The 27,967-nt window shown below is 35.0% G+C and overlaps 1 protein-coding gene across 1 annotated transcript in view; it reads right to left on the bottom strand.

Moving 5' to 3' along the window:
- TANC1 (tetratricopeptide repeat, ankyrin repeat and coiled-coil containing 1) overlaps positions 1-27,967 on the bottom strand; it is a 253,610-nt gene that overhangs the window by 74,976 nt on the left and 150,667 nt on the right. The window contains exons 5-7 of the mRNA XM_051986328.1: positions 22,976-23,106; positions 21,677-21,863; positions 8,406-8,666 (exon numbers count right to left, since the gene is read on the bottom strand). Of these exons, the coding sequence (XP_051842288.1) occupies positions 8,406-8,666; positions 21,677-21,863; positions 22,976-23,106 (579 nt within the window). The remainder of the gene's footprint in view (positions 1-8,405; positions 8,667-21,676; positions 21,864-22,975; positions 23,107-27,967) is intronic.

The raw sequence follows: 27,967 nt of genomic DNA on the forward strand, positions 1-27,967 counted from the left end.
TCTTCTATGACCCACTTAAGAATATTTTAAGACAACAAAGAAGTGGTGAAATACAAAAGAATCCCATTATGCAGAATTCTGAATTATTAGGGGGTGGGGGAGTAAGAGGCTGTGATATCAACAATATATAAAAGTCCAACATTTTGAAAGTCAAACAGTAGTCAGTCAGCTAGCATTTATTAGGAATCTACTATGTGGTAGACATTCTGCTAAGCTTTGGAATATAAAATGATATGATAAATAAATACATTAATGATATGTGTAACATGTGATATAATAAAATCTATAAAAAATGAAAGAAATGTGTGTTGTACAGGTACATACACATAAAAATGCAGCTCAAAGAACATTTCATTTAGCCAAATTCAAAGATAGTTCTCCTGATATACCAAATATTTTTGGAACAAAAATCTCTAATAAATAAAAATCACTCCAAATCCTAACAAACTTATTCAAGATGCTTTGTAATAAAGTAAACTAGTTTAAATACTGTTGTAATATCCAAATGACTTTATCACCATAACAAGATTTAATTTGCAGCATCAGATCACAGTAATAACAGGTGACTGTTCTGAAGGAGATGCTAACTTGCTGTTTCTTTGGCAGACACAGAGTTGGGGGAGAGGAGAAGGACTGGGCAGAGGCAGATTAACAGCCTGGAAAGGGAGAAAGAGGGATGAGAATCAAAATCAGTAAGTACTTTTCCATATAAAATATCATTCAGAGTAGATATTCACTTGGGTTCGTCTCCTCAAATGCAAAAAATCCTGGGAAAAAGAAGTCCATTCATTTAATATTTATTAAGCATCTATTATGTCCAATGAGGCATTGGGAAAATAGAATGATAAAGAAAACATGGTCCTTGCATTCAAGAAACTTCTCAATGAGTAGAGATGATAAAACAAAGAGGAACTAATTAGAATATAAAAATATAAGAGATGGGGAAGAAATAAACATCTCACATTCATTCAGCACCTTAATATTTAGAAAATATTTACAGATATCTCCGTTTCACAAATGGGCAAATTCAGAAAAGTGAAGTGACATATTTAGTCCCTTAAATAGTAAATTAAGAGGTAGAGTTAGAAAGCACTGTTCTCCTGACTCCTATCTTTCTCCTCCTTTCCAGAGGAAAAGTACACCACAGTTGGAGGTGAAATTATTAGAGGAGATTAGCATTTGAACTAAGTCTTTCGATAGGAAACATCTTAGATATGAGGATGGGCACAGACAAATGGATCTGAGGAGTAGATAATTGCAAATGGTTTGGAGCAAAGAAAATGTGAAGAGTAATGAGATAAGTCTGGGAAGAAGGTAAATGTAGAAAGGAAGGTAGCTTGCACAACAAGTTAAGGAGAATGGATTTTCTGTAATGGGAATGAATGAGTGATATAAGGATTTGGGACAAAAACATCACCTGGCACCAGTTTTTTTGTTTTTCTTTTTGTTTTTTAGAAAGGAATAAAACAGAAATCAGAGGTGTAAAGACTTGTAAGGAGACAATTGCTACAGATTAGGTAAGAGGTTATGAGGGTTTAAATTAGGGAAATGGCCATGGGAATGGAGAAGAGGAAGCAAATCTGAGAAACACTGGAAACAGGTGCAAAAGAACACCGCGACTGACCGGATGTGGAGGAAGACACTGTATATTCTTTGGGAGGGCTTATTGAGTTTTTGGGTTTTTTATCTTCATATCCCCAATGTATGTATCCTTTACTTAACTGAATCTATTGAACTAAACTGCAAAATGACTTCCAAGTTTCCATCATGGGAGAAGAAAAAGAACAGCTGCATGAAGGACCTATGAATCAGGAAAAAGAACTCATTTAAGGGGAGAAATAATGACAGTTTTAGACACATTTAATTTAAAGTGTCTCTCCCAATTGGTCACTCATTCAAACACAAGTTTTCGAATCAGGACCAAAAGTTTGCATTTCTACAAACACCCAAATAAGAACAAAGGCCATGGAAGGAAGAGTAGTTTTGACTGGAGGGATGATGGAAAGGTCTCCTGATATGGGGCATTTCTGAGCAAAGCAGGCTTGATTAAGCCACCCATGTGGAATTTTGGACAGAGTGGGTAGGCAAGAGGGAACAAGGAGCCATCTATGAATGATGAGCAGAGACAGAAACAAAAAAGCAGGCAAGAAAGGCACAAGACAAACTTCACTTACTTGTTAGTTTTACCCATGGCTATGGTTATAGCAGGGAGAATCACAGAGCCAAAAAAGAGCACTGAGGATCAAATTTGTGGTTGCTGTTCAGTTGTATCTGCCTACCAATGACCTCATTTGGGAGTTTTCTTGGCAAAAAAAAAAAAATGGACTGTTTTACTGTTTCCTTTTTTCAGCTCATTTTACAGATAAGGAAACTGAGGCTGACAGAATTAAATGACTTGCCTAGGGTTGCACACCTAATAAGTGTCTGAAGCCAGATTTGAACTCAGCTAGATGAGTCTTCCTGAATCCAGGCCAAGCATTCCATCCCCAGCCCTGAGAATCAACTAGTCCAATTCTATAACCTTCCCCTTTATTATTTTCAACAGACCAGGAAACAGAGGCCTAGAAAAGGTAGGAAATTTATAATCACCTGTAAAGAGCAACCATGCAACTTCAGAACCAAATTTTCTAACTCTTAATCTAGTGCCCATTTTACTAAATCATTCCTCCTGAGAACCAGTTCCAACTTTGGGACACATGCCATAAGTTGCTGATGTCATGTTATGGTTTCTAACTAACTTACTCTCTCAATATGATACCCAGCAGGTCCCATGGTTCCTTATTACACAACGTTTAGTTTACCATAGATACACATCACTGTATTATACTTCTAACCCATTAATAAACACAGAAAATTATAGTACTCGCTTTCCCTCCTTCCTAAACTCAGGATATGTTTTTAGTTTTTCAGTGATGTAAACTAGGAAAAAATGTACAAATCCATTAGGCTAATTTGCCCCTGCTTAGTCCCTGGCTTAGTCTTCATGCCACAGGAGGTCTAAGTCAAGAGTGAATGTGATGAGGCTAATGAACAAGCATAGCGGAAAACTGGGAAGCTAAGCTCTATAATCACAGCAGTGTACTGGAAAATCTTGGCTCACATGCATCATCGATTCAGATGGCAGGGGACTGGAGAGGAAAACACCAAGCAGAAAACAGTCCCCAAATAGGGCTTTTTTTTTTCTGTCTCAAAATTAACATCCTAATGGATTTTCAGTTTTAAAAACAGCTTAAGTTGAACATAACTTTGCCTTCTGCTGGATTTAACAGAGATGAAATTCTACAATAACGCAAATGAACCAGTCAATCAATGGAAACCCTGAAAACCAGTTAATGGGAAAAAATGAAAGCACCACGGAATAATCATGACTCAGTACTCAATATGCTCTCCAGTGTTTTTCCCTAGCACTACTAACTTGAGATGGGATGAGAATCTTTTCCAGAAAGGAGCCATTATCTGCCCATTGGAAGTGATTTAAAGAAGACATTTTAGAAGATATTTTATTATGGCTCTTTATCTGTTCCCATAGAGTAAGAACATAGAACATACCCACCACCACCACTGATAACAACAAATATCTGCCACAGATCTAGGCTACCATTATGAAACATGGATTGATGGCAGAAGTTTTGCTGTTATTTTTATTTTCTTTTGTGTTCCTGATCTATAACATCTTTGAGTGGAGAACTTTTGGTGAATGAACTTCTCTATGGATTATCAGATGCTTTATAAACTGCAATTTTAAGAGTTTTCTAGGATATTAAGAATTTAAATGACTTGCCCAGAGTCTCACATTCAAACTCAAACCCAGGCCCTCCTAAGTGCAACTATATCATCCCCTATATCATTCTGCTCTGAACAATATCATTAAATCCTATGATAGTAGTTTCACATTTTATAGTCTTTTAGGGAATTTTTTGGTACTTGATACTTCGTTATACTTCATGAAGCAAGTAGAACTAGAAAAACAACTTTCACAAAGACTGCACCAGTGTAAACAGAAAGAACAAGAGAACAAAACTGAATGTGTTATACTTATAATGACAAAACTTGGCAGAAGGGGTAACTTAATGAATCTCTTTCTGCTGAAAAGATATTGGGGGCGGGTGTGGTGTACATACTGTCATGCAATGTTAATGTTAGCTAGTTTCTTTAATCTTTAAAAACATCTTTTGTTATAAGGGAAGGAAACTCCAGGTGAGATATACCTTCAAATGAGTATTATATAAAAGGCATCAATAAACCTTCAAAAAATCTTTCACATTTGCAGAGCATCAACTGCTCTAACTGCATTAACCTCTGAAAGGTTAGTTAAGTCACTTGCTTGTGGTTCCATTGCTACTATGTCAGAGGCAAGCCTTTAACCAGGTCTTCCTGATTCCAAACCCAGTGTCCCATCTACCAATTCTCCCTTCACTTTATTAGCTAATTCAAAAAAAAAACATCAACTATAAGTAATAAAATTAAATCTTAGTAGATTCCTTTATTAACTACACAAACATAAGAGCACAAAATGTAAAAATTCATCATATTAAGTTACAAATAATGCCCCAAATATAGGATTTTTTCTCCCAACACTAAGATATACAATCTTATTTCTCTACTTTTTTCACCCGCTGGCTGGGGAATATTAATAGTTAAAAACAATTTTTCTTACTTTTCTACCCAATTCCAAGCTATCCTCTTGTCAATACATCTGTTTAAAGAAAGGACTACCATGATAGAAAATGCTATCCACATATAGAAAAAGTACTTTGGAGTCTGAATGCAAATTGAAGCATTTTTTTTGTTTCTTTTCTCATGGCTTTTCCCTTTTGTTCAGATTCTTCTTTCACAACATGAGTAATGTAGAAATATGTTTAATGTGATTATTCATGTATAAGTTGTATAATATTGCTTGCCATCTTGGGGAGGGGGAGAGATGAGGGAGGAAGGGAAAAATATAGAGCTCAAAGTCTTATAAAAGAGAATGTTGAACACTATCTTTATATGTAATTGGGAAAAATTAAATACAATTAAAATAAATTAATTTTAAAAGGCTTAAGTTATATGTTCCAATTAGAAAGTTTTTCATTTCTAGTGGAATATTATTGTTCTACAAGAAATGATGAACAGGTTGATTTCAGAAAAGCCTGGAAAGACTTATATAAACTAATGCTGAGTGAAGTGAGCAGAATCAAGAAAATGTTTTACACAGTACTGTTATGGGCCAGAACTCTGAACTTGAAGCAAGGATTCTTACAAGGTGCTAATCAGTGGACTTGATGAGACAATGGTTATTTAGTTTAGCATGGTGATTAATAGTTCTCTAAGTTCAGTATGATTGATTTAATGTTACAACAAATAATAGTTTCCTAGTGATATAATGATTGGTTTATACTCAGTGTAGAGCATATAAGCCAGGAGCCTCAGCCAAGTTCATTCACAGAGAGCTAGAGAAGACAAACAGACTAGAGGCTCACAGAGAGCTAGAGAAGACAAAAAGACTAGAAGCTGAAGCAGAAGCCCTTGGACTCAGATTCATCCATCCCATCCCACCTTGGTGGCAGGCTCTCCTCCTGCATTTTCTCCAATGAAACGAAGACTCCAGAAGGCCTCTAAGAAAGCTGCCCAGCCCCAGGCAAGGAGACAATAAAGGATTTGCACCTGGCTACTCTTGTGGTGATTACTGAACTGAAACGAAAGCTGCTTCCAGAGATTCCAAGAAAACCAAACAAAGAATATTACACAGTACCAGCGAAGTTATGTGATGATCAACTATGATAGACTTAGCTCTTCTCTGCAATGTGGTGATCCAAGACAATTCCAAAAACTTGAGATGTAAAATGCCAACCACATACAGAGGCAGAACTATTTAGACTGAATGCAGATTGAAATGCACTATTTTCACTTTTTCTATTTATTTTTTCTCTCATGGTTTTTTCCACTTTGTTCTGATTTTTCTGTCATAATATGTCTAATATGGAAATATGTTTAAAACAACTGTACATGTTTAAACTACATCAGCTTGCTTGCTATCTTGGGGAGGGGAGAGAGAGAAAATTTAAAACTCCAAATCTTACAAAAACGAATGCTGAAAACCATTTTTACATGTAATTGGAACAAAACACTACTGAGAAAAATAATAGTTTTTAATTTCTAATGACTAATTTTTAATATTTTTCTAGTAAATTAATTTATTTTCAATGCACATTACAAATCATATTGGGAGAGAAAAATCAGAACAAAATGGGAGAAAAAAAAACAGAAAAAAGAAGTGAACATAGTATGTATTGATTTACATTCAGTCTCCTTAGTTCTTTTTCTGGATGCAGATGGCATTTTCTGTCTAAAGTCTATTGGTGTTGCTTTGGATCATTGAATCACTAAGAAGAATCAAGTCTTTCACAGTTGATCACTGCACATTCTTGCTGTTACTGTGTACAATGTATTCCTGGTTCTGCTTGTTTTGCTCAGCATCAGTTCATGTAAATCTTTTCAGGCCTTTCTAAAATCAGCTTATTCATAATTTTTTATAGAAAAATATTGTTCCATTATCTTCATATACCACAACTTGTTCAGCCATTACCCAACTTATGGGCATCTACTCATTTTTCAATTCTTTGCTACCGTAAAAAGAGCTGCTACAAATGTGGGTTCTTTTCCCTCCTTTAGGATTTCCTTGAGATATAGCAATGGCACTGGTAAGTCAAATTGGTTGTTTTATAGTCTTTTGGATATAATTCCAAATCGCTCTCCAGAATGGTTGGATTATTTCACAATCCCACCAACAATGCATTAGCATCTCAGTTTTCCCACATCTCTTCCAACATTTATCATTATCTTTTCCTGTCATCTTAGTCAATCTGAGAGGTGTGAGATGGTATCTAAAAGTTCTTTTAATTATCATTCTCTAATCAACAGTGATTCAGAACATTTTTTCATATAATTATAGATGGTTTTAATTTCATTATCTGAAAATTGTTTATATTCTTTGACCATTTATCAATTAGGGAATGACTTGTATTTTTATAAATTTCACACAGTTCTTTATATATTTTAGAAACAAAACTCTTATCAGAAACACTGGCTGTAAAGATTTTTTCCCAGCTTTGTACTTTCCTTTTAATCTTGGTTCTGTTAAGCTTTGTGCAAAAGCTTTTTAATTTAATGTTATCAAAAGTTGTCCATTTTGCCTTTCATAATGTTCTCTGGTTCTTCTTTGGTCATAAATTCCTCCCTTCTCCAAAGATCTGATAGTTAAATTATCCCCTTGCTCTCCTTATTTGTTTATGGAATCATCCTTTATGCCCGAATCATGTATCCATTTTGTCATTCTTTTGGTATGGGCATGAGATGTAAGTCTGTGTCAAGTTTTTGACATATTATTTTCCATTTTCCCAGCAATTTTTGTCAGTTAGTAAGTTCTTATTCCTGAAGTTGGAATTGAATTTTCAATGTTGATGGTTGACTGTAGTTGTCTTGTCTAGAAATCTAAGTTCATCCACACAAAATTATGAAGAAATAAAGTGAGGATTTGATTTAGGTCCTTCCGCTCACACTTATCAGTTAGGTGAAAGCATATCACCTCTTTAGCTCTCTGTTACCTCAAATACTAAATTAGTTGATTAGACTAGATAACCAAAAATCATTGTGTGTTTTTATAGTCTCTAGTAATGTAATTCTCTTTGGCTGAAAACAATAGATTTATCGTTACCTTATGTATTAAATTAAATTAGATGGTTAGACTGGATGACCAAAAACCCTTTTGGATTTTTACAGTATGTTGTGTGATTCTCTTCAGCTAAAAAATTAGATTTGGTGCTAGCAGCAAAGGGTAGTAAAAACCCAAGAAAATGACTATTTATTATCAATCATAGGATCATCAAACTAGAGATAGAAGGAATCTCAACAGTCCACTGTGTCCAGCTTCCTCATTTTACAGGTAAAAAAACTGAGCTTGGAGAAATTAAAGGACAACTTAGATCATCAAGGTAGTAAATGTAAGAAGTAGGATTTGAACTCAGGTCCTCTTTTACCTCTTACATTACACAAAATAGCACTACACACACTCAATCTCAGATTATCCTTGCTGCTCACCACCTTTACAGTAAAAATACTAAGTATTGATTTGTGAAGGGAATATTCTTGCCTCAATATCCCTCTATTATATCTTATCAAATTATATCCACTTAAAACCATTAAATGTGAAATATGGAAGGCGATCTTAGGAAACATCCAATCCAACTCCCTCATTAATAGATAAGTATTTTACCACAAAGGTAGAATGACTTTCTAAAATGTCATATACATCAAAATTAAATTAAGAACCAGGCAAAAAAACATGAAATCTTCCAAGTCCAAGGTATTATTACCCTTCATCTCCTCTCATAAAAAGAAAAATATCCTTGTTTTGGAAACCTTACCTGCAACTGAATTAGGCCGAGGCATGATTAGGGAGCTGGAGTTCTGTGTGTATGGAACAGGACCATCTCCAACAGATACATCTGCTTTGGACAGACTCTCTGTTGATCCAGTTGTCTCCTCTTCTGCCACCGGGGAACAATTATCTGTCCTCCGATCATGGAGAATTCCTTGCTGGACTCCAATTCTTAAGCTTCCATCTTTACTCCATTCCAAACTGGAGCCACTCCGGTCATCATTCTCAGATGAACTTGTAATCGTGGCTGAACAAAAAAGACCAAAAAGACTTAGAAGGAGGCATAATATGCTTGGCTGTTTTGAGATTTAAACATACACGGAATTCTTCACTATCAACAGAAAGATTTCTCATGCAAAGATATTTTACCAAAGTAGGTCTCACAAAATGTGTTTTGTTAAATGGGAAGAATGCTACTTATTGGGGGGAAGGGGAAATAAAGTAATAAATCACTCCATAGGGAAGGAAAAAGACAGATAAGAAGATAATAAAAATAGCTGTTTGAAAGCATCTAAAAGATACTGTAGATCTATGTAATTTAGATATAATGTATCCATTTCTCTGTAACAAGGCATAAACTATTCTCAAAGGAATATCTCACAAAAAGTCTTCTAAACCAGGAAATTTGCTCTCCAAACTAATCTCTGTTATGGCGGTAGTGGTGATTGGTTGATTTATTGGGATTGATTCTTTTTGGGGTTATTTTTGTGGGGTTGGGGGTGGAGGGGACAGGCACAGGGAGGGAAGGATGAATAAGATAAAATGAATCATCAACACACAAAAACAATAAAAGCAAAAAATCAAGTAGGGAATTCACTTGTTCAAATAAAGTTTAATAAATCTTCAAGGAAGGACTGTTTATTGCAAATTGATCATTTTCAGGGATTAAGAATAGAAAATATTTAAATAATGAGCAGATAAGCATTCTATAATTTAGAACTTCAGAAAATTCTAATATTTTTTCTTAGATATTAAATTTTAATTTTTTTAAAATTCCATTTTAAAAATATCATGATAGAAGAATAATAATAAGGAAGTGGTTAAAGAAAAGAGAAAAATATCTATCCATCAGAGTTTTTAATATGATATCATTTGGTTCAAAATCTTCTGGACCAATGCTCCTTTGTACACTGAAGATCAACACAAACTTACCAGACCATACACTGTTGTACAAATGCATATAAACTGCCTTTCAATTATTCTCTAGGATTCTAAAAGATTCTGTTATGTTTTACATTTTAAGTTGCTAGAAAGCAGGGACTGTACCTACTGCTTTCCTTGTATCTCAAATACTGCCTAGTAAAATCCTTAACATAAAGGTTTGGATAAACATGAATTCAGTACATTAGAACAGAATTATTTTATATGCCATATTTTTAAGTGTGAAAAATAATGCAAGTAAAAAAATGAAATATAACATGTAAGTTGATATCTAAAAAACAGGGAGAGATTTTAACTTTATTTATAAAACACATTAGGCAGCCAGATAGTAAATAGAGTACCAGATCTGGAGTGAGGAAGATTTGAGTTCAAATCCAGCCTCAGACACTAAGCAAGTAAGTCACTTAGCCTTGTAAACTTCATAGGTAAAATAAGCTGGAAAAGTAAATAAAATATCAAATCACTCCAGTATCTTTGCCAAGAAAGTTCCACACTCATAAGGAGTGAGATATGACTAAAAATAGCTAAGCAACAACAAACACAGCACTTAAAAGAGTTTTAAATGAACTAGGACAACCAACAATAAATCCCATGGTCTCCAATACATGCTATGCCAACTCCTGCTTACTCATTCCAAGATCTTTCTTCTTCATATAGTCATTTGAATGCCCGCTTCTACAAAAAGTTCTTTGACTATTATAACCCATACTTCTTTCTCTACTAAGCTTCACACTGTAATTACTAAGCTTACCAGAACTAGTTTTCTAATTATTTCTCATTTGCTAGTTTAGTTTTCCTGATTAGATTATGATAATATTAATGATGACAATGGCAGTAATAACTGTCATGCAACTTGGCCCTCTAGTCTTAATGATTTGTGAAGTGTTTTTATTTTTTTGCTTATTTTTAATGATCCAGGTTTTTTGTCTGGATATGGTTTTCAAGAAGTACAGTGAGTCTTAAGTTCTCCCTCATAGATATCTTGTAGTGGCCAATTGTTTTTCATAGTAGATGCCTCAGATATTTTCATTTTTTACTCTTTTAATTGTTCTAATATTTCATACTGATTCATTGAGTTCTCTTTGCTTAATTGTGTTTTAGAGAGTATGCTGCTTGGATAATGTGTTTTACCTTGTGTTCCATGTCCTTTCTTTTACTTCCATTTTTTCAATTACAAATGCTATTTTGATTTTTGGAATAAACCATTATCAATAAAAAACTGTTCTGCAGTCATGCTCTACTCTTTATGACTCCATTTGAGTTTTCTTGGCAAAGATTCTAAACTGGTTTCCCATTTCTTTCTCTAGCTCATTTTAAAGAAGAAAAAGCTGAGGAGAAAAAAAAATTACCCATGATCACACAGTAAGTTCCTAAAGCCAGATTTGAACTCATTTCTTCCTGACATCATTTATCTACTGCACTATTTAGTTGCCAGACCACATTAAATAATATGGTTGGCATTAATATAATACATAAAATTAGGTCTGTAATTGTCTAATCCTCACAACCACCCTTTAAGGAAGGTCCTGTTGTACATAAACAAACAGAAAGAGAAACTGCCTTTACCATGATTACTCACCTGGTAACTGTCTAAAAGAGAATTCAATCGCAAGTCTTCCTAAGTCCACGCTATCCACTCTATCATGCTGCCTCCCCATAAGTGAACAGAAAATAGTGACCACATCTTGGGTCCCCAAAGTGGCTGTGAGTGCCTGCTGGCTGATAATTATCTTAAGAAAGCCAAACTATTGCTTTTATTTCTTCAGTGCTTCTTCATTCCAAGTTTTCAAATATGACTCTGCAAAAATGAAACCTCAGAATCTCCATGTCATGTAATTAAGGGACCATACATTTAGAGAAGGAAGGAAGGTCATCTACTCTAACCATTTCCAAGAAAATGGGGGAAATGAGAATGAGAAAAATGAAAGAGAATATTCACTCGATTCTGCAGTGGCCAAGAAGGGAGTAGGCCCAAAAGCAGTTGTGACAGGAAGGTGATGAGTCTTTAGAGAGGACCAGGACAACCATCTATGATGGCTGACTGAATGTTTCTAAGTCAGATGTTGATAAATTTGTGATTGCCAGAGATGGCTAAGAATATAATAGTCTCACCCATCCTTTCACCTCAATACTGAGAAAGGTCCAAGTGAAACATTTACCTAACTCTATGATATTCACTATTAACCAGGACCTGAGACAGGATGGGCAGGGCAGACAAGTTTCATAGTCATGTGCCCTTCCCAAAGAACGATGATCCACTGAGATTACCCCCACCTCACAAATGTTCCTCCCTTACCAAACATATCATATCCAACTTGTCTGGCTTGAAGACTGGCCAATGCACTCTTAAATCAAATCAAATAATGAATAAGCAGAAATACACAGAACTGCTTGGGCCTGAAAAAATTCAAATGTCTGAAGTTTCCTCATGCAGTCTAAAAACCACATCTAACAAACAGGAGAGATCTATGGTAACCTAAAAAAATGTTTTTTGCTGCTTCTGGAATTGGTGAATAACTACTCCGAAAGATCTATGAGTTTATTTCAAATAAAGAGAAACTCAAATACTGAATAAAAAGTACTTGGTGGAAAATTTTAATAGAATACCTTATAACCATGATCCCAGACAAACAAAGCTTTTGTGATTATAAGAGAACTTAAATCTTAAATCACTGGCTGCTCTGCAGAGACTAAATGTCATTTCTGTGGAATGTAAGCTGCTCGAGGACAAATTGTGTTGTTTGTGAATCATACTAGCACCCAATATATTGCCTTACCATATTGAGTTCTAAAAGCCTATGGTTCTATGTTATATCTCTAAAACAAGAACAAAATTCTATCTAAATCAATAAAGGAAATTAGAATATAACACATAAACGTGTGTGTGAGAAAGAGAGAGAGAGAAAGAGAGAACAACAAATTTAAATAATTCTTAAGTACAACCTCACATTCATCAGATTACGAAAGAAAGAAAGAAAGAAAGAAAGAAAGAAAGAAAGAAAGAAAGAAAGAAAGAAAGAAAGAAAGAAAGAAAGAAAGAAAGAAAGAAAGAAAGAAAGAAAGAAAAGAAAGAAAGAAAGAAAGAAAGAAAGAAAGAAAGAAAGAAAGAAAGAAAGAAAGAAAGAAAGAAAGAAAGAAAGAAAGAAAATGACAAATGCTGGAGAGGCTATGGAAAAATAGATAGATAAATGTGCTGTTCATGGCACTGTGAGCTGTCCAGTCATTCTGGAAAGAAGCCCTTTGACCCAGAAAGACTTCAAAGGGCTCTAGATCTAAACCCCAAAGAAATAGAAGAAAGAGGAAAAGGTTCTAAGAGAACAAAAATATTTATAGCAGCTCTTTCTGTAATGACGAAGAATTGGAAACTGAGGGGATGTCCATCACTTAGGAACAGTTGAACAAGTTACAGCATATGAAAGTGATGGAATAAAGAAATGATAAAGATGATTGTTTCAGAGAAACCTGGGAAGACTTACTTGAAGTGACACAAAGTAAAATGTGCAGAACCAGGAAAACAATTTATATAACAACAGTACTATAAAGACAAATAACTTTGAAAGACTTAGGAACCCTTGATCAACATAATTAACAAATCACAATTCCAGAGGACTTCAGATGAAAAATGTTGCTTACCTCCAAATAGAGAAATAATGAACTCAATACAGATTGAGATTTTTTGGGAGGGTAAGGGGGAGGATGGCTGATGCAAGAATATGTTTTCCTTGATTATACATGCTAGTAACAGCTCTTTTTCCCTTGCTTCATCAATTGAAGTAGAAGGGAATAATACAGAAATGCTCACATTCCTGCTTCACCTCAGCTAATCCACTCACCAGGCCACTACATTTAAGAATCTCATATATATCTATCTATATGTCTATCTATATATCTATCTATATATATAGATATAGCTATATAGATATAGATATAGATATGTGCATATATATGCCACAAAATATTTGGATTATAGTTTTAGTGTTATTTACATTTATTGACTTCCCTTGAAGGTTAAATATGTTTTACATGTCCTCTTTGTCCAGTATAGCTCAGTTAAGATACAGCAAGAATACTGTAAAAATCTTTAAAGGGCTACAACAATCTTTTAAAGTCTTGTAACTTGTCTTATTTTACAAATGGCTGTAACTGGGATTAAGGATTTAAAATCATTTGCTCAAAATCACAAAGGCAACAAGTAACTAAAGATGGTACCTTTAGCTCAGCAGATAATGACTATAGAAGATCACAAAAGAACTAAGAAAGACAAAAAAGTCTGAGTTTGAGACATAATACTAATATCCTTTTACATATAACAGAAGGTATCCCTGCCTGATTTTCATTCTTTACATGAAGAATAATTCTTAACTGACATACTATACTTTGGGTTCCTATAAGAGAGACAGGAGGGAAAAATCCCACACACAAAACTGCCATGTACTCAATTAGATCAACCAAAAATATCTTGCTGTTCCTCTTTCCCTTTATCTCTCCCCTTATCCTTGCCCCTGCCCCATCTCTCAAAAAAGAATCCAATCACTGTTTCACCAGAAACTCCAGCTTTCAATTCTCTCCTCCAAGTCCTGTAAAATCAATGTTCTATATATTCTCACTATTTCACACACTTATCACCTACATCCTTCTCTTCCTTCCTCTCTCTCCTTCCCTCCCTCCCTCTTTCTCACACACACTTTTATTCACTTATTTATCTCCATTTACAAGGCACCAAAAAAAGAAGAAAAAAAAAAAAAAAAAAAGGTGATCAAGTTACCCAACTTCAGATAAATTAAATTCTTACAGAAAATCTCTTCTCCCTTTTTAATTACTCATGAAAATAACAAGGCATATTTGGCTAGCCAGTCTGGTTTAACACTTGGCTATTTCCCATGCACTGTTCTAACCCACTCCGTTCACCTCCCCTCCCCTCCCCTCCAGGCAATTTTGAAGGAAAGCCTGTACTTCAAATTGTGATAGGTTGTGGCACCAGATCTCCCACTAGACACACGCATATTGCACAACCTGTGCCTTGCTAGAACTTGCAGCAAGCTTTGGAATGGACATGATGAATCAATACAACATTCAAGTGAGTTTTCTTTTGGAACCAAATTACAGAAATGGTTGGGGAGAGGGGAAGTGCCTATCATACAGGATGGTAGAGGGAAGAATTCATTCTTACACAATCCCCCCACTCCAAAACCGGGTCTATTCATTCCCACCTTCCAACATAACTCCAAAAGTTGAGCTACTCACACATTCTATAGGTTTTTTTTTTTTTTTTTTTTAAAGACAAGTTGTTTAACAAGTAGCAATTCAGCAGTGACTGAGGTACCCAAGTAAAATACTTGACAACACAGTTTCTGACCTACTCAAAAGATTCATGGCTCTTTGGAGAAAAGCACTGGGGAGAAACAAGAGGCATAAATATTAATTTATATTATTATGAATTATTATCATTACATTATTATCCGCCTGCAATGTACATGTTCCTTCACAGACAATGGGTTGTGACTAAATGTAAAATAAGTCTCCCAAGTATCATAGGACAAAGCACACCTTCTGATCCCTTCACAATCCAGTGCTCTCTGTAAGCATGGTACTCATGTAATTGACAATACAGGTCAACAAATGCAGCTGCTGTTCTCTGTGACTCAAAAGTAATTTTAAAAATCACCTACATAATTGGTTAAAATTCTTAAAGAAAATTTCCTTCTATGACAAATGTAGGGGGAGCAGAGAGGAGAAACTTTCTGTAATTAAAAATTATTATAAAATTACATAGCTAAAATGGTACAGTGAAAACAAAATTGATTTGGTATACTGTAAAGTAGCATTATTATCTCATTTTTAAAAGGATCTGAATTTGGTAGAAGGCACATCATACTACACACTGCCATCTATACAATTATGTATCTATCATCTTTCTATCTACCTACCTATTTTTCACTACTTTTGTCAAAATTTTTGAGCATCCAAAAAAAAAAAAAAAAAAAAGAATAAAATTCACGTTTGTACCTTCACACCTGTACCTTATACAAAATCTTGAAACCCAGGAGAAAAGAGGGCCAAAGCTACTTATAAATTCTCTTTCACCTGATAATAAAAAAAAATCTACTAAAGAGAAGAATCAAGAGAAATATACACCATAATTTATCACTCTTAATGCCCAAAACAACTGATAAGAAAAAAAGAAAGTATCCCAATTCTGGCCAACCTCAGCAGAACACTAAACAAGAACATTAACATCATCTACTAAAACATTAGTCACTTTTGTTGAAAATATTAAGAGGCATGCCTCCATAAAAAATTACACTTTCTTTCCAACTTCAAACTAGGGAAATAAAGTAAGTAAATGGAGGCACCCACCGCCAAATAAAAAAAAAAAAGAGTCATCCTAGAATCTAAGTTCTGAATTACCCTTTCCAGTCTCTGAACACCTTCAGTCTGATGGTAACATGGTCTTCTGTAAACCTGGTACTTAGAATCTCAGCTCTGTTACAAAAAGCACCCAACTCATGCAGCAGACACACCTGCTCTGTGTTGACATTGACCTCCCCAAGCTGGAAAAAGGCAGTCACCTCCCACTGAGATGCACCTGATTCCTTTCTCCTCCTCCTTTCACTGAAACTTTCATAACTCTACTAAGCTGTTGTATAGAAAGGATTCTGAGGAAAAGATCAACTATGAAAAGTCTCCTTCCCTGACTGTAATTCTGTTCATCTCTAGACCATTAGGAAGGAAGGAGGGAGGGAGGAAGGGGAATTGGAGGGTAGGGAAGGGAAGGGGAAGGAGAGAGAAAAATGGGAGAGAGTTGAAAAGGGAAGGAGGGAGAGAGGAAGTGAAGGAAAGAGGAAGGGAGGGAAAGGAAAGAGGAAAAAGGGAAAAAAGGGAGAGAGGAAGAGGGAAGAAGGGGAATAAAAGGAAAATTTAATAAGGCACACGATTATCCTCATTCAGCCTCCATCAGTTCTTTCTTTGGAAACAGATAGCATTTTTTAGCTAAGTCCTTTAGAATTGTTTTGGATCATGATATGGCTGAGAATAGCTAAATTATCCATAATTGATTGCCATACAATATTGCTGTTACTGTGTAAAATGGTCTATTGGTTATTGTGTAGCACTTTCAATGACACTTGTGAGCTACCTGCTAGCACAGAATTCCGTCTTCATAAAGCACAATATTATTCCCATGAAGCCATAGGGAAGTTTATCATCTTACACCACAATCATAGAAGAATCAGATAGAGGTAATCCAGAGATGCAATAGAAATACACAAGACAGGTGCAAGTAGGCTATGATGAACAATGACTAGGATGAGAAATGGCAGAAGAAATTCATCAAAGTCATATATGACTAAAAAAGAAGATGCAACAATCATGTGATAAAGAAGTTAATGAATAGAGAGACCAAATGTTATGATGGTGCCCAAACTATTAACAGAACCCAATGAAGGCCTCAATTTGTTGGACAATTCCTTCATAAAGGATTTATAGAAAAAGATAGGCAAGAATCACAAATGACAAAAAGGTACAGAGGAGTTTCAATCTGTAACTGTACAGAAAGTACATAAACAATATGATCATGCATCCATAAGTATTCACATATACTTATTTACATACATTATCTATAAACTTGCACATTTTATGTTTTTATTTGTAAAATGATGAAAAAGAGTAAAACTCAATGGAGAATCTCATTTTTAAGAACATGTATTCTCTTAGGGAGAAATCACTTTTATAAAGTAAATTTCTTTTCAAACAATGTATTTAAATAGCTATCATAAAATGTTTGGGTTCAGCTAGATATCACATTTCAAGGCTTTAATATGACATGCATAAAAATATCAGATCCTTATTTTGGATAATGCAAATAATTTTAGATATCAAAAGAATTAAAGACTATAAAAAGTACATAAAAGCCATTCATTTAATATAATCCAGCTTAGACTGTACTTCTCCACGACAGAATTATTACATTTCTTAAAGACATTTGGGTCAGAAGAATTGGGTCCTTCTGAATACGATAAACTAGGATTCCCCTCTGATTAAAATAATAAAGAGGGAGGGGGGAGGAGGAGAAGAATTCTGAAATTCAAGTCTTTCTATACTGAAAGAATGGCAGTTTTACAGAAAAGCGTTTCACTGGCCCCTAGCCCAGGTTTTCTCCTATTGAGTTTGCTCCTAAAGACAAAAATCTGTTCTACCACCATTAAGTCAAATTCAATGGAAGGAGATCAAAATTTGACTATTGTATTTCAAGTTCCAAGAAACAGAGGCAATCTAGGGAAATAGTGGCACAGATTTTCCATTCTAGAGTTTTCTGGACACAAATAAGATGAAGAAACACAATGAAAATGAAATTGTAAGGCAGAATATGCACTTTTCAACAGTAGATTAATATTAAGATTTCCCCAAAATGTGATTCTTAAGACCTATTTATAAATATTACGTATAATGCTGCTCTGAAATTTGAATGGAGTCATAAAGGATAAAAATGACTATTCCCATTGAAAATTACAAGTTTTGACCAGGTAGCTTCATGACAGCAAATCTTCTTCAACACTCCCATTTTCTTTCACCCCTTTCCTTCTCCTCTCCCTCATTCTGATGCCCAAATTCTACCAATTAATAAGACATAAAATTTGGTAGAAAGGGAAATTATCTGCAGCACTGTATTCTTCTTGTTCCTTCCCCATCTACTACCTGTACAAGGTTTGCAATATAGGTTAGTCCTGGTTTATTTAGTTTCTAAAATAGCTCTTTAAGTTCTATTTATTGGGGTTATTCAGTGCCTCAACAAATAGGGATTCTACAAAGTACTGATTACGATGGAATACTATTGTGCTATAAGAAATGACAAGCAGGATGATTTCAGAAAAGCCTGGACTTACATGAATTGATGCAAAGTGAAGTGAGCAGTATCAGGAAAACATTATATATAGTAGTAGCAATAGGATATGATGAACTGTGAATGAATTAGCCATTCTTAACAATACAAGGATCCATGATGAAGGACAGAGATTGAAGCATGGTATTTTTTTTACTTCTCCCCCCCCCCTTTTATTTGTGTGTTTTTTTGTATAAAATTACTATATGGGAGTATTTTACCTGCATAATCTATATTGCTCAAGGAAGGAGCAAGAGAAGGAAGGGTAGACTTTGCAATTCAAAACTTTAAAAAAAAATGCTAAAAATTATTTTAACATGTAATGAGGAAGACCAAAGTATATTTTTTTAATTTAAAAAAAAGAGAGAGAAATCTAGGTTTGATCCCAGTTCTTCCACATACAAGCTGTGTGACCTTGGGTAATTTAATTTTTCCAGGCCTCATTTTCATCTGTGGAATGAGGTAATTAGACTAATCTGTGATTATCAAAATATGATTCCCAAAACCCTGACGAGTTGCTAAGCCCTTTTCAGAAGTCCATGAAGTCAAACCTATTTTATAATCATTCTTGGTGAGTTTGATTTCTAATACTATAAATATCAATCAGTATAACTCAAATACACAGAAGTCCTTTAAGAGGGTATTCAGCAAAGGATTCTGAAACCAAAGGAAAACTATTGGGCTACTTAAAAGTTTCTAAGGTTCTTTCTAAACCTAAAATTCTTATTTTTTCTCAGTACTTAATGCTACCACCATGGGATTGAATGGAAATTGTCTAACTTCATTTATGGCTACATAAATGCCTTTTTAAGGCATAATGTCCATAAAAAATAAAAAGCACAACTGTAAACAATCTGAAGTTTGACATTCAACTTTTAACTATATTTGACAATACAAGGCCAAAGAGGTATGAATGGATTCTTTCCAAAGTAACTATATGAAATTGCCCTATTTCAAAACTCTGTATGACTTCTTTCAAAGCCATACATAATCCAGTGCTTAGCACACAATAAGTACTTACCAATGGTTGGTGGTTTTACTGACTAAACAAAGCAGAGTATAAACTTTTGGCCAGAGATTGTTACAATTATCTTTGTATTTCCTTTAGTGCCTAGGTTTGATATTTGGATAGAACATGGATAAAGTAAGTAACAGAAGTTAGGATTAGGGTAATCACTGTTAGACTGAAGCAGAAGATATATCTCCCTCTCCTTTTTATCTTCTCAGGACAAAAGACCAGCTACAGAGTTACTGTGTTTTGAATTTTCTATCTTCAAACTTCAGAAGAAGAATTAAAAACTGTTGCATTAAACAACTTGAATAAAATGGTTGAACAATCAGGAATGATTCCTACAGGAGAGGAGATTTCAGTAGTTTTGAATGTGGCAAAGAAAGTAATTTGGCAAATATACTGGAAGTAAGAAAGACTTGTGCCTTTAGAGCTGGAAAGCAGTGAAACAAGTATGAGAACTAAAGAGACTTTGAAAAGCCTGATTTAACTAGACTACACAGCAGGTGAGGAGCTAAGAATGAGGACAGTCACAGACCTGGTGAAGGCACTTGAAGCTAGGCCGAACAGCTTAAATTTGCCATAAAGTCCAATGGCACCATTGAAAATTTTGATCAAAGTGAGAGCCACATGTAAGTCAGCCCTCCATAAGCTGAGTAACAAATTTAAAGATGTTTATAAGAGGCACCAATTAAAAAAACCCACTATACATTTCCAGAAATTTAAACCACCAATTAACCTTCTATAATTTTATATACTATAAAGAATAAGCTAGATAAAATATGTATTTTCTAAATAACATGAAAGGAAAAAATCATTAAAAAAAAAAATTTTTTTTTAAGTTTAGGGGCAGCTTGGTGGCTCAGTGGATAGAACACCAGTCCTGAAGTTAGAAGGACCTGAATTCAAATCTGATCTCATACACTTAACACTTCCTAGCTATGTGATCCTGGGCAAATCACTTCACCCCAAATGCCTCAGCACCCCGCCCCCCCCAAAAAAAATTAAATTTTTTTTTAAAATTTTTTATCCTTTTGAAAAAAAAATTTTTTAAGAATTTTTAAAAATTCCTTTACAATTAAAAATGTCAACATTAAGAATGTTAATTGGGTTTCAAATTCATAAAGAAACAAGTTCTGAAAAATATTTGAGGAAAGACATTAACCTTCCTGGAATAGTAATGCTACTGAAATTACAAAACATAAAAATTAGAAGAGACCCTAATCAGAAGCAGGCGCTAATGTAGTATAGTAGTGAACAGAGCATAGGACTTAAAGAGTGAAAGAAATCAGATACTGACTCAGATGCTTACTATCTGTGTGATCCTGTACTAGTGTTCAGCCTCAGTTTCTCATATGTAAAATGTTAATAACAACAGCACTTCCCTCCAAGTTCAGGGAAGTAAAAAAAAAAATAAAAATTTCCATAATCAAACAACTAACTAGCTAGTTAGTGATCATATCTAGGCTGAGAAACTGATCTAAATCTTTAGTTTATTTTCAGAAATTCTTAGCTTCCCAATGAAGGTCAGGTCTCAATACAATAGACTCTGAAAAGATATCAGTTCCTTTGTCATACTGGAATTTTGTTATATGAAATGTTATTTGACATAAGCAGTGATACCAGCAGGAGCGCTAATGTCTTCTTGTTATTTAATGCTTTCATTGGACTGGGATTTCATCTATCCCAAAAGAAACCAGTGAAAAGTACTGAAGATGAAGATTGACTAAGGAAGGAGGGGAAGGATGGAGGAGGGAAGGAAAGGAGAGAGGGAGGGAAGGAAGGAGGGAGAGAAAAAAGGAGGGAGGGAGGAAGGAAGGAGGGAGAGAAAAAAGGAGGGAGGGAGGAAGGAAGGAGAGAGGGAGAGAGAGACAGAGAGAGAGAGAGAGAAAGAAAGAAAGAGAGAGAGAGAGAGAGAGAGAGAGAGAGAGAGAGAGAGAAAGAGAGAAAGAGAGAAAGAGAGAAAGAGAGAAAGAGAGAAAGAGAGAAAGAAAGAAAGAAAGAAAGAAAGAAAGAAAGAAAGAAAGAAGAAAGAAAGAAAGAAAGAAAGAAAGAAAGAAAGAAAGAAAGAAAGAAAGAAAGAAATGGAGAGAGGGAGGAAAAGAGAGAAAGAGAGAAAGAAAAAAACCTTCTTCTTTATAGTGTGTCTGGATAATTCCTTGGCTAATGTGTATGAAACCATTACATTACCATGGATTAAGCTTCTTACCTATAATCCCACTGTCCTTGCTTTCCAGTGTGGAACTAGGACTGCTAATGGTCCCACAGGGACTTTTGGTCGCTGCCGTCTTGCTGACACAGCTATTCAAGGTTGAGCAGGGACTGTCGGTGCTAGGTGATGTTGTACTGCTCGTTAGTGTAGAGCAAGGACTGATTCCTTGGCTAGGAGCTGTACACTGCAAAATAATGAAATAAATAACATCACATACCTTCCATATAAACACTGTATAATATTTCCTTTTGTTCTTTTAATTTGAATCAATGAAACTAAAATAAATCCTAGATCATTTTCACAAAGACAATTTTAGATAGCACATAAAATCTGGGAGATAAATATACTAATGTTCAGTCTTTAAATCTTTCAGATTTTAAAAGCTAAGCCTGGTTTTTTCTCCTGTTTTCTTTTTGTTGCTTTTTCATATTGCCTTAAAAGGAAGAAGTTTGGAAGGAGTTTCATAGAAATTAAATATTTGTAAATAAAACTACCAGAAAGATTTGCTTTTCTTTAGACATCTTACAGAAGGCAGAATGGTTATGTTTGACCTCTGTGCTAAAATTCTAGGAATCCTGTTTTTTGAAGGGGGTTGTATTGCTTTTCTTTTTTAATGTTTCACTAACACTGCAATCTGCATTCCATTCTTCAAAGATTTATGGAGTCCAGAATCAAGGTAAGATCGGTGGCTACTCCATGATCTCAATCAACACATGACATCTTTGCAGAGGGTGAACTGGTGCATCAAACTCATTTCTATTCACAAGCACACATCATGAAACAAACTGCGTGCACCGCAGTTCTGGGGAGGTAGGAGTACTATCTCGTTAGAGAAGCCATTTGATCTAATCATATGTTGTCTCTGCTCCATCTCACATAAATCACCTCATCTATCCTCAAAAAAAAAATCTCATAGATTAAAAGTGGGGGGAGAAAATATGAAGGACAGCAACGATGCTGTGAGATTAAAAAGAATATAAGCTAAAGCTGATAGCATCAGGGACATTAAGTTGTTTTGCCTTAAATATTTGCAGCCACCATCTAATGATGGCAGACAGAAGCTTAATTCATAAATTAATTCTAAAGTTCTGCCCCTGTCCACCTTTCCCCAACCCACCTCACTACACAAATTTCGCTGCCTAAAGCAACCAACTGTTGAAATACATTTCAATACATAAAACATTGAAATAATTGTCTGAACATGCTCCCCACGTGAGGACAAGGAGAACAGGGGTTCCTGCTTTATTCATCCTCTGGAAAAGCACAAAGAGCATTGTCTTCTACAGGAATCATTACCATGGCTTCATTTTTTTCTTCAAGGGCTATGTGTGCGGTGCTTGGGATCCCTTCTCCCAGCAAAAATCCCAGCCTCGTCAACAGTTCCTGAGCTGCAGGCGAACAGCTCGATTCATTGTCTGGCTTTGCTTCTGTAACAAAGAAAGGAAACAATGAATGAGGCTGCCTCTCTGGCAAGGGAATTTGGGTACCACATCTGGATTCCATATAGACGTTAACAGTAGCAGCAGGTTCTTGTATCTTTGCATGTCTTTACAAAAAAAAAAAGTCTAATAATATAGTCTGTCCTTGAGGTAGCAAGACATTCCAATTAAGAGGCAGCAACTCCAAATGCAGACTTTTACATTAAATATCCACCCTGGACAGGTACAATTTTCCCAAAGTAGCTTCTATTTCAAAAAACCAAAGGAAAATGATTCTAAAAATCCAGGTTATTGCAACAAAAGTAAAAAAAATTATTATATAAATGCATAAGAATGGTCCCTCAAGCATGAGGAAAGTCAAGGTGCTGAAGTAAAACTGCTGTTTGCAATATAATTAAATAAAAAGATAGGGTCACTACATTGATATGAAAACACACTTGGTTTTGCGAGAGGTGGTACAATAGGTAGAGTGCTAAAACACAACAAATATGTTTAAAATGATTGTGCAGGTATAACCTATACCAGATTGCTTGCTGTCTTGGGGAGGTTGGAGATAAGGCAAAGAGGGAGAAAAAAATTTGGAACTCAAAGACTTATAAAGGTAAATGTTGGAAACTGTTTTTACATATAATTGGGAAGATAAAATACAATTAAGAGAAAAAAAGACAGGGTCTTAGATTTGGAAGATCTGAGTTCAAATATTGTTTCAAACCTTATTGACCCTTATATAACCCTGAACAAGTCATTTGCTTCTTTCAACCTCTGTTTCCTCATCTGTAAAAAAGGGCAAACAATATCTACACACAGGGTAGTTGTAAAGTCACATGAGATAATATGTAAAGTGTTTTGCAACCCTTAAAATACATATAAATGGTAGTTATTATTTCTGTCATTATTATTACAGGTGTTTACAATAAAATTCAGATAAAATAACAGGATTACCAAAAAGAAAGACCTTAAGACAAAGAATTCTCTTTGTCCTAAAATAAACAAACAAAAAAAGCAACAAGAAAAAAAAAATTTTCACACCAAAAGGAGTATTAAATAAAATGACATAAAAACAACCATAATCTTACTTAGAAATAAAAATTGTTTATCCTAATATCTCTATTTTATTTTCATTATTGATTTAAAAAAATGCACTATATCAATTGATATAACTTGGTCCTCCAAGGAATTACATTAAATTCTGGTCCTTTTAGTTTTAACTGGTAAATTTTTAAAATCATCCTGGAAATTGCTGAGTAGTTCAAAATAACGATCAGAGAATATTTTATAAGAGGATGCAAGGATATGTTTCAAAACCATCCTTTTTCTTCAAATATTCCTTAAAGATCTGTTATATGGATTCTTCCTCAAAGTGAATTTTAGCTATGAAATTTAATTTAAACATAAGATATGTAAATTATCCTTGTTTCCAAAATCCTAACATAAATATGGTTAACCCTCACTGAAATGACGTTTATCTCATAACATTTCTCATGTACATTAAATCAGCATCTTCCAAGGAAATGAGATACTTTATGGATAAAACAATGTTTAATAAAAAATAAAAGAGAAAGCAACATGCTATTCCCACTCCTCCTGCCCCTATCCCACTGGATAACCCACTCTTTTGTAGTCCATGAATCTAAATCACTACAACTGTTGGGTAGGGGTAAAGAGTTGAGAAAGTCACTCAAAAACTGGAAGCTATAATGCTATAAATAATAATTCTCATTTACACAGCACTTCAAGGTTTGCCAAAGCACCCTCCTTTCACTAAAGAAGGCAACAGAAGCCTCCTTCTCTTCCATTTCACAAGTGAAGAAATTGCCAAAGCTTGGCCAGGTTTGGTGACTTGCCCATGGTCACATATCAATTAAATATCAGAGGGGAGATTCAAACGCAGATCTCTCAACTTCAAATTCATTAAATCATGCTGCCTTTCTCTTCTTTGAGAACAGGACAAATAAATGTACAACAAAGTACAATTAGGTAGTCTCAGGAATGGTGATCTGGTTGGGTATAAAGAATTAACCTGAAAATTGGTCTCTACTACTGAGGAGGTGTATGTCCTAAACCTTCTGGTATTTAACATTTTTTTTTCCTAAAATTTGCACAAAAGGAAAGATAGTATGATTATAAAATTCATACAGGACACAAAACTACTACAGTTGGTATCAAAATCAGCCCTTCCTACTTCTCTGTTCTCAAACATGTCAATAGGCTAAAACACTTGAATAAATCTAATAAAATTGAATTTAATAAGAATAAATGTGAATTCTTTCAATTGGGTTCAAAAATTGAACTTCACCAAAAAGAAGAGTACAAGTATGCCTGGAAACCAATTGGTATGAAAAAGATCTCAGGGTTTTAATGAGATGCAAGCTCAGAATATGTTATGCAAGTGCTATGTTCCTGAAAGTACATCTGTTGTCCAGGCCATTCATTCATTAATAAGCATTTATTAAATACAAGTGTACCATGCACTGGATTAGGAACACAAAGACAAAAATCAAAGGTACTGCCGTATAGGAGTTTACATGTCTTTTGGAAAAAATAAACGTGCTCCAAACTAACAACATTTGTTATATATTTACCTATTAAAGAGGATAAATTAGGGACAGTCTCAGAGACAAGGAACTAATTTTAAGGAGAACTGGGAATGGGCTTGTTGAAGAAGGTTGGATGTTAGGTGAGGCATCCAAGGAAGCTAGGAGCTAGAGATGAGGAGAAAGGGTGATTCAGGTGTGGGGGAGTCAATGAAAATGCTCAAATTTGGGGAGCAGAAGGCCTCTGTAAGAGATACAGCAAGAAGGTAAGCATCATTGGATCAGAGAGTACAATGGGGGTAGTAAGGTGAAAAAGACTGAAAAGATAGGAAGGGGCTGGGTGATGGATAGGTTTAAATGACACAGAATTTTATATTTTATGCTCTAGGCAATAGAGAGCCATGGGAGTTTACTGAAGAGAGTATCAGAAATGTTTTAAGAACACCTGTTTTAGCAGGTGGATGGAGAATAGATTGGATTGAAGAGAGAATCCAGACAGGAAAAACCATCAGCAAGCTATTGCAATAGTTCAGATGTGTAGTGATGAGGGCCTTCCTCAGGGTGGGGCAGTATCTGAGGAGAAGGAGAAATATCAGGAAGGTAAAATTAGGACACCATGGACACAGATTGGATATAGATTTAAGAGAGAATAAAGTGTTAAAAGTGACACCTACTTATGAGCCTTGGTGACTGAGAGAATGAAGAACAATAAGAGGGAAATTAAGAGGGAAAAGATTAGAGGGAAAAAGGTGAATTCACCTACATATATAGATTTTAAGATTCCATTGTATATCCCACTTAAGGTGGAAATGGAAGACTAAAGATCTGGAGAAAGGTGAGGGCTGGACAAACAGATTGGAGAGTCATCTACTTAGAGATGCTGATTGAAATCTTAGATCATTAAGTAAAATAATATAGAAAGAAAATAGAAGAGGACCCAGAAAAGAACCTTGAGGTACACACAGTTTTATTGAGCATCATCCAGATAAAGAGGCAGCAAAGAAGATAGAGAAAGAGCATTAGACAAGTAAGAGAGCCGGGAAGGAGCAGTTTCATGAATATGATTAACTGTCAAATGCAGGAAAGTCAAGGAAAGTGAGGACTGAGAAAAGGTCATTAGATTTGGCAATTAAAAAGATCATTAGTAACCTTAGAGAGAACCATTTTGATTCAATGAGTCAAAAAGCCAAACTGCAAAGACTTGAGAAGAGAATGATAGAAAGTGGAATGACCTATATAGGTGGTGAGACATAGAACACTAGCTAGTAGACATGGACAGATTAAGATTGGGGTTTTTTGAAATGATAGCAATTCAGGCATATGTGTAAGCAATAGGAAAGCAGTCAGTAGATAGGATGCAAGTGAATATTAGTGAGAGAGTAGATAATAGAGAAGGCAATCTGTTGGAGAAAATAAAACGGAGTGGGATTACTTGTTTATGTGGAAGGGACTGCCTTGATAAGGAAAAAGGACACTAACCCAATTTTAGATTCTATGTGAAGGAAAGGAGAACAATACTAAATCAGCATCAGCCCAATCACACCCAAGAGAAAATTATCTCTTCCTTTTACCTACCCACTTTCCCAAGCCATTACCCCAAGTCTTAACAGCCAAGGGGGGCATATATTTTATCTGTCTCAAATAATAGGCCAGGAACAATATATACTCCCAGACTACAGTGTAAGAGAAGAGGATGTATATGGTGAAGATTGGAAATAAGAGGGAGGAATAGTTTCATCACTTCCCCTTTTTCCTAAGTCTCTTCCCATATGACACACTCATTCACTGCACTGTTATCTGGTTACACCCATATACCAGAATTATCCATTTCTGGTATAACCTGAATTATAAAGGAATTTTGCCAGATAATATTCTGGGTAAGAAACTGTTGGGAGAAAGTGGGGAGGAGAGAAAACAATTTTGATAACTGGTATCACCAAATTTGCCTTGACAAACAATACTGCCATCTTGGCCACAGATAAGATTTTCCAAGAGCCCTCAAGTTCCAAAACACCCATGCAGATATAGGATCTTAGATCTCCATCGTTTCAGTACAATTCCAGGGAAGCCTGCCTGTTTCTGTACAGCTAAGGAATTCAGCCAAGAGTAGAATCTAAGGGCAGGGAGTCCAAAATTTTTTTGTAAATCAAAAGCCAAATTATCATCCATTCAACTCCCTCAGAAAATGTGGAAAACATATACAACACTAAATGTGAACAAGGAAAGTGAATGGTTAACATTTCCTAAGAGTCTGATCAAAAGCAGAAAATTATCAGAAACACACTACAGTACCCAACTATGTCACTTATCTTTCA

The sequence above is a fragment of the Antechinus flavipes genome, chromosome 3 (assembly GCF_016432865.1).
Source record: "Antechinus flavipes isolate AdamAnt ecotype Samford, QLD, Australia chromosome 3, AdamAnt_v2, whole genome shotgun sequence".
In the NCBI taxonomy this organism is placed as follows: Eukaryota; Metazoa; Chordata; class Mammalia; order Dasyuromorphia; family Dasyuridae; genus Antechinus; species Antechinus flavipes.